At 41.0% G+C, this 8,517-nt stretch overlaps 1 protein-coding gene across 1 annotated transcript in view; it reads right to left on the bottom strand.

The window, feature by feature from the left end:
- Positions 1-3,646: 3,646 nt before the first annotated feature.
- The window catches only part of LOC139414891 (YLP motif-containing protein 1-like), a 46,086-nt gene continuing 41,215 nt past the window's right edge, over positions 3,647-8,517 (bottom strand). The window contains exons 21-24 of the mRNA XM_071162493.1: positions 7,965-8,016; positions 7,059-7,165; positions 6,201-6,391; positions 3,647-4,608 (exon numbers count right to left, since the gene is read on the bottom strand). Of these exons, the coding sequence (XP_071018594.1) occupies positions 6,245-6,391; positions 7,059-7,165; positions 7,965-8,016 (306 nt within the window). The 3' untranslated portion in view covers positions 3,647-4,608; positions 6,201-6,244. The remainder of the gene's footprint in view (positions 4,609-6,200; positions 6,392-7,058; positions 7,166-7,964; positions 8,017-8,517) is intronic.

Below are 8,517 nucleotides of genomic sequence, written 5' to 3'. Positions count from 1 at the left end.
CAAAAAAACATTCCACTGCATTTCAGCCCTGCCACAAAAGGACCAGCTGACATCATGTCAGTGATTCTCTCGTTAACACAGGTGTGAGTGTTGACGAGGACAAGGCTGGAGATCAATCTGTCATGCTGATTGAGTTCGAATAACAGACTGGAAGCTTCAAAGGGAGGGTGGTGCTTGGAATCATTGTTCTTCCTCTGTCAACCATGGTTACCTGCAAGGAAACACATGCCGTCATCATTGCTTTGCACAAAAAGGGCTTCACAGGCAAGGATATTGCTGCCAGTAAGATTGCACCTAAATCAACCATTTATCGGATCATCAAGAACTTCAAGGAGAGCGGTTCAATTGTTGTGAAGGTGGCTTCATGGCGCCCAAGAAAGTCCAGCAAGCGCCAGGACCGTCTCCTAAAGTTGATACAGCTGCGGGATCGGGGCACCACCAGTACAGAGCTTGCTCAGGAATTGGCAGCAGGCAGGTGTGAGTGCATCTGCACGCACAGTGAGGCGAAGACTTTTGGAGGATGGCCTGGTGTCAAGAAGGGCAGCAAAGAAGCCACTTCTCTCCTGGAAAAACATCAGGGACAGACTGATATTCTGCAAAAGGTACAGGGATTGGACTGCTGATGACTGGGGTAAAGTCCTTTTCTCTGATGAATCCCCTTTCCGATTGTTTGGGGCATCCAGAAAAAAGCTTGTCCGGAGAAGACAAGGTGAGCGCTACCATCAGTCCTGTGTCATGCCAACAGTAAAGCATCCTGAAACCATTCATGTGTGGGGTTGCTTCTCAGCCAAGGGAGTGGGCTCACTCACAATTTTGCCTAAGAACACAGCCATGAATAAAGAATGGTATCAACACATCCTCCGAGAGCAACTTCTCCCAACCATCCAGGAACAGTTTGGTGACGAACAATGCCTTTTCCAGCATGACGGAGCACCTTGCCATAAGGCAAAAGTGATAACTAAGTGGCTCAGGGAACAAAACATTGATATTTTGGGTCCATGGCCAGGAAACTCCCCTGACCTTAATCCCATTGAGAACTTGTGGTCAATCCTCAAGAGGCGGGTGGACAAACAAAAACCCACATTCTGACAAACTCAAAGCATTTATTATGCAAGAATGAGCTGCCATCAGTCAGGATGTGGCCCAGAAGTTAAATGACAGCATGCCAGGGTGGATTGCAGAGGTCTTGAAAAGGGGTCAACACTGCAATTATTGACTCTTTGCATCAACTTCATGTAATTGTCAATAGAAGTCTTTGACACTAATGAAATGCTTGTAATTATACTTCAGTATTCCATAGTAACATCTGACAAAAATATCTACAGACACTGAAGCAGCAAACTTGGTGGAAATTAATATTTGTGTCATTCTCAAAACTTTTGGCCACGACTGTAGAGTAACAATATATAGTTGTAAAACACTGTAGAAAAATCCCATTTCACTTCATACAGCTGAAATGAAAGACGGTTGAATGACACTGAACAAGAAAATTAAAACGCAACATGTGAAGTGTTGGTCCCATGTTTCAGCTGAAATAAAATATCCCAGAAATGCTCCATACACACAAAAAAACATGTTTTCTATAAAATGTTGTCCACACATTTGTTTACATCCCTGTTAGTGAGCATTTCTCTGTTGCCAAGATAATCCCGCATGATCATTACACAGGAGCACCTTGTGCTGGGGATAAAAGGCCACTCTAAAATGTGCAGTTTTGTCCCAAAACACAATGCCACAGATGTCTCAAGTTTTGAGGGAGCGTGTAGTTGGCATGCTGACTGCAGGAATGTCCACCAGAGCTGTTGTCAGATAATTTAATGTTAATTTCTCTACCATAAGCCGCCTCCAACGTCGTTTTAGATAATTTGTCAGTACGTCCACCCGGCCCCACAACGTGTATGGTTTGCTGATGTCAACGTTGCGGACAGAGTGCCCCATGGTGGCGGTGAAGGTTATGGTATGGGCAGGCTACGGACAACGAACACAATTTAATTGAATTGTTGGCAATTTGAATGCAGAGATTCCGTGATGACAATCTCGAGGCCCGTTGTGAGGCCCATTATTTTAAAGGTATCTGTGACCAACAGATGCATTATCTGTATTCCCAGTCATGTGAAATCCATAGATCAGAGCCAAATGAATTTATTTAAATTAACTAATTTCCTTATATAATCTAAGTAAAATCTTTGGAATTGTTGCATGGTGCATTTTTATTTTTGTTCAGTCTAAATATCCATTACATATTGATTGGTAGAAATGTGCTTTGTTAGGTATTTTAGTATTAGAAACCTTCTGTAACTAACCACATTTTTTTAATTCAATATTACTCACCTTGACGTCGCTCTGCTGAAAGTTCCAGCCATTGCCTGCCCAGGAAACGTCTAAGCTCCATATCGGCTATGCTAATTGAACAAGGTCTTCAACGGGTGTTCAGGTGAATATCTTCATAGCCAGCAACATCTGTTTGATTGTCACTCAAAAGCAGATGTTTCAGAGGCATGTAATCTAGATCTTGTGTATCTTCAGTAAAATCGCGTCACACAGCAATAGGACAATAGCTATCCCTGGGGCAAAGAAGATGTATAGAGATCGCAGCGTTGTATTTGTCCCATTATAGCGTCTGTGAGAAGAGGTTGGTGACGTACTGCCACCTGGAGTGTGTTGTTTGTACAGGTATAGAGACGAGGTTGGTGACGTACTGCCACCTGGAGTGTGTTGTTTGTACAGGTATAGAGACGAGGTTGGTGACGTACTGCCACCTGGAGTGTGTTGTTTATACAGGTTATGGAACATTTCCTCACGAGTATAATTATTTGTCTGATCTCTCGTGATGACCAGAATACAATTGTGCGATCCTTCCTTAACCCATAGGAAGGTCCCACCCAATTTGACTACTTCAAAATGGTGAAAGTCCTCAATGGACGCTGCCCATGCTAAAACCATTTTTTTTGTGGCACTAAGAGTATAGACCAGTTGTTTAAATTTAAAAAAGGAAGTATGTCCTTCTATACAGTGAAACAGGTGGCAGCGCAGAGACAGCCCCTATGGGCTCTGGTCAAAAAGTAGTGCACTATGAATGGGAATAGGGAGTAATTTGGGATGCAGGCTTTGAGCTACAGTACAGAACATTTGGTACAGTATGCCATTCAACAACCATTCACAACTACAGGATACAGTGTATTCCTCTCAGATTTGTCATAATTGACAATATTCACTCAACAGGATCATATAACCACTGCATGATCTTCTCAGATTGACAGGTCAGAAACAAGACAGTCTGGATTATATCTGTGTAGTCAGAATTTATTTCAGTCCAATTAGCAAGAGGAATAAAAGTCATGTGACGAGAATACAGAAGAAGGAGAAAGCCCCTTAGTGGAGTTAGGGCGCGGTAATGCTTGAATATTGCTGACGAGAGCCTACTGTAAAAAAAAAAGAGAGGTGACCATTGATGGTTTAGTTCTTTTTGGCTCGATACCAATCAGGAACACGTTGTTTGCCTCAGTTAGCAAGTTGATAGTGTAGAATTTACCATTATCAGAAACTTTTAGATTTTTGGTTGTGTTTCACAAGCAAGGTGATTCTGCGTGACTGTCGTGGATTGTTTATTTATTTGTAAGATCATGTAACGGCACAAAATATATACTGGACTTTCAATTCAGTATTTTATTTGTTGCAAGAAACAATGAGTGTGAACTTTCTTAAAGTTTGGGGAGATTAAATTATGTGAAATGCAATGAGGTAACAGATTTTTGAATGAAAATCAAATTAAAGACAGTGATACTATGTGGTTTGATTGAGTACTGAAAACTCATTTCATTTTGCGTTACCCAACCCCCCGACACACACATGCACTAAGAGGCAAAGGGTAAGACACAGTGCAGCCTCCGTGTAGCAGTTTGAGAGTTCCTTGCTCATGGGCACAATGGGCAGCCAGTGACTCAGACACCAGCAGTCCAGTTTCCACTTCCTCGCTAGGCTCAGGGCTTGAACCAAGAACCTTCCTGTTCCTGTTCCGCCACTCTAACCTATGCTACATACTTCCTGTAACACAGTGGGACCTTAGAGATACGAACACAGCGGGAAATGGAGGTTGTTTTTGAAATACTGAAATGTTCGTAACTTTGAAAAAAAAAAAAGAGAGAAAAAAAAAAAAATATATATATATATATATATCACCATAAAATTAGGTTTGTATCTTTGAGGTTCTACTGAATGTGGTTCACATGAAAACAGACATCACAGAAGACTCTCCATGACGTAGCCCATATGACCACTCACACGAGACTCTCCTGCTTGTTTTTGTGTGTGTGAAACCTTTTATTGTTTTTCTTTCGTTTATTTTCTTAAAATAAGCAACAGTGCTAACATACACGTAGACGTTACAGCTTGTACAGTATAAAATGAGAAGCACACTGGTGCAAAAAAAAAAACAACTTACCAATCGAAAAGCATAGGATGAAAGAAAATAAAAACTACACATAATTCTAAATGAACATCAAGAATGTCAACAGAAAAGCTATATCCTGTATTCTAAGAATGGAATAAACAGCTATGGATTTCCTAAACGCCGGCCTGTAGAGTGTGTCTGATATTCAGTCTGCAGACCTAGAGGAGAAAAAAAGAGAGTAGAAAACCGATTTAAATATATATATATGTTGCATATTTTTCAAAAAAAAAGGGTAATCTGCAATTGCTACATCCACTAAAATTGACTTTTCAATGAATGATCTTACAATAACAATACATCTTCCAAAATGAGGAAAACATAATATAGCCAACGGATGAAAAAAAAAAAAAACGGTGTTTTGTTACGTGCAATTAAATTGTAACAATTTAACTACACTGAGCAAAAATAAAACGCAACATGTAAAAACTGTGAAATAAAAGATCCCAGAAAAGGTTTCGTTTGCACAAAAAAAAGCTTATTCCTCTCAAATCTTGTGCACAAATTTGTTTACATCCCTGTTAGTGGGCATCTCTCTTTTGCCGAGATAATATATCCACCTGATCAGGTGGCACATCAAGAAACTGATTAAACAGCATGATCATTACACAGGTGCTGGGGACTAATGGCCACTAAAATGTGCAGTTTTGTCACAACACAATGCCACATTTGTCTCAAGTTTTGAGGGAGCGTACAATTGTCATGCTGACTGCAGGAATGTCCACCAGAGCTGTTGCCAGAATTTAATTGTTGCCAGTTAAATTTCTCTACCATAAGCCGCCTCCAACATCGTTTTAGAGAATTTGGCAGTACGTCCAACCGGCTTCACAACTTCAGACCAGGTGTAACCACACCAGCCCAGGACCTCCAGCTTCTTCACCTGCGGGATGGTCTGAGAAACTGATGAAACTGTGGGTTTACACAACCGAAGAAGTTCTCCAAAAACTGTCAGGAACCGTCTCAGGGAAGCTCATCTGCGTGCTCGTCGTCCTCACCAGGGTCTTGACCTGATCGGTGTCGTAACTGACTTCAGTGGGTAAATGCTCACCTTCGATGGCCTCTGGCACGCTGGAGAAGAGTGCTCTTCACAGATGCATTCCGGTTTCAACTGTACCGGGCAGATGACAGACAGCGTGCATGGCGTTGTGTGGGCGAGCGGTTTTCTGATAACGTTATGAACAGAGGGCCACATGGTGGCGGTGGGGTTATGGTATGGGGCAGGCATAAGCTACAGACAATGAACACAATTGCATTTTATCGATTGCAATTTGAAAGCAGAGAGATACCGTGACGACATCTTGAGGCCCATTGTTTATGTATCCGTGACCAACAGCATCCGTGACCAACAGATGCATATCTGTATTCCCAGTCATGTGAAATCCATAGATTAGGGCCTAATGAATTTATTTAAATTGACTCGAGTTCCTTATATGAACTGGAACTCAGTCAAATCTTTGAAAATTGTTGCAGGTTGCGTTTATTTTTTTGTTCAGTGTAGATGCATTCTCATTGGTCCAGATTTAAGTCATTGCTTTTCTCCCAAAAAATAGTAGTTACTTCAAATCAAAATCACATTTTGTTGGATGCTTTCACATAGAACATGTGTTTCATAACTCTCGAATTAGGGTCAAAATAACTACTAGCCCCCTCTCTCCTAACTGAAATAAACAAAGACACATTACATCTACGCCCCTCCAAAAAACACAACAATACTGTATCAAATTAGATGATGAATAGAATGTAATGTACATACCTATAAATCAGGAAGCAGGGGTTGAGGGCAATGATCTTCTGTTACTAGAAATACTTAGTGCGGTTGAGAGCTCTCTGAGCTATCTGTCCACTCTGGTCGGTGATTTTCTCCCAGTCTGTTTGACCCACCACAAAGCCGATATCACGCTTGCGCTCCGCATCCTTCTGCTCTTCGAGGTCAGCCCAGCGAACCTAGACGACAGGAAGGAAAACATCCAGCGGGGTCATGAGCAGGAAATGGGTCATGATTGGACGAGGTGTAGGCTATGCTATGTTCATGCTAGCTAGCTGGTCTGACATTTGCATTTCAAGTTAAATATTCTAGTAAAATTTGTGAAAGAGTATTTAAGGCGCACACCCAAACCACGATCAAAACCAACATTTTTCACCAATAGATAATCCAGATTTTGTGATGAATTTCTCCAGGCGCCTTGGATTATAGAGATGTTGTGACTGGCCAAACGATCACATATCTCTATAGTCAGTCAGGCTGCCATTGTAAATAAGAAGTTACCTAAATAAATAAAGGTCATATAAAACAATATAATAAATAAAGGTTATATAAAACAATATAATAAATAAAGGTTATATAAAACAATATAATAAATAAAGGTTATATAAAACAATATAATAAATAAAGGTTATATAAAACAATATAATAAATAAAGGTTATATAAAACAATATAATAAATAAAGGTTATATAAAACAATATAATAAATAAAGGTTATATAAAACAATATAATAAATAAGACGCAACACCAACGGAGATGTTTTGGGAAATGTTAAAGAATCAAATATTTCCTGGTTTGTTAAAGAGAAACAGGTAAGGCAAGAACCTAAATATATAAAATACTTTACCCTCTTCTTGCCAGGCTCAGAGTGGCGTGTGGCGTAGTCGTCCGTTAGCTGAAAGTCGTCTCCCTCCCTCTTCCTCTTCCCCCCCATCACCAGGCCGTCCAGCTTGTCTGTAAGGAGAAGAGCGCTCGCCACGTCACCTCACGACCCAGCAAAAAAACAAAAAAACAAAACACTATCGCTACTTCAACCGGTATCGCGGGTCACCGTGACGACGATGACCGCGCGCTTCCTTAGATTCTGTATGATTGCCATGTTCTTTATTTTTTTCTGTCTATAAATATTTAGAATGTTCTTTAAGGAAAGGTTACGTGTTGTCCGGTTTTATTACCAAGGATCCCCTTAAATCAAAGAGTCGCCTCCTCTCATTTTGATACTGAAGCAAGGAGAATTGAGCACGTTTATTTTTTTTTTGCCCTTCAAACTGTGTGCACAGTTTAAAGCAAGCGTAAATGGTAATTGTAATTGTAAATATGAGTTGATGTTACTTATTTGAAATGCACTATTTTGATCACACCTGTGTGTTTTGATCAGATCATTTGTATTCAGCATGTCTGCTAAAAGGAGACTGGAAACTGTTTGGGCAACAAGTGTCAAACCTCTCTTTTTGGGGATTCCCAGCCGTTCCATTCATTTGAACCATTCCAGAGCTAGCACACCTGATTCAACTTGCCAACTAGTTATCAAGACAATGAACTACTTAAAATCAGGTGAGCTAGTTTAGGGCTACAACAAAATTGTGAAACGTCTGGGGGAGGGGGGGGGTCCCCCCGACGAGAGTTTTGAAAACCAATGGCTTCAAGGAGTTGAAGAGCATATCACTCTTATCACTGTGGCGCAACAGGAACATTTTCTGGAAGCTAGAGTTGTTAGTGAACATCATGTACATTAGTAAGACAGAATACCTACCTAGTTTCGCATCAGAAGTGTCCATCTCCCATTTGCTTTGTGGAATGTAACCCTAAATTATACAGAGAAGAGACTGCAACGGTTAGGCCTCGGAGCTAGGGGTCAGGAGGAGAGAGAGAGAGGGAGGGAGGGAGGGTGTGGGGAAGGGTTTCGGTGACGGGAGACAAGGCGTTCAAACAGTTAGGTTAATCAAACAATACCAGTGCAATCACGACAAAAATCGCAAGAATGACACGACATGAGACGGCATGAAATAGCTTTTCAAAAGATGTTGGCATGCAAACAATGTCAGATGTCATTATGACGCCTCAGCTGAGAGGACGTGCCTTCGGTACGAAGCCACGATCAAAGCATTTCAGAGACAGTTATGACTTCAGAAGCCAGCTAGTTGATACACGAGAGCTAGCCTACTGCAAGAGCAACAACTGCGACACCTTTATTGTGTTTATCGTGGTTCCTCTTTGGTAGGACACCAAGTTGAAACAACTCATTTCATTATATTGCCTAGTGGCCCAACTACAGAAAAATATTAGCTGGTCTACTAGTTAGGGAT

Source organism: Oncorhynchus clarkii, chromosome 8 (assembly GCF_045791955.1).
Source record: "Oncorhynchus clarkii lewisi isolate Uvic-CL-2024 chromosome 8, UVic_Ocla_1.0, whole genome shotgun sequence".
NCBI classification, from domain to species: Eukaryota; Metazoa; Chordata; class Actinopteri; order Salmoniformes; family Salmonidae; genus Oncorhynchus; species Oncorhynchus clarkii.
This window is presented reverse-complemented; position numbering and strand designations above follow the sequence as displayed.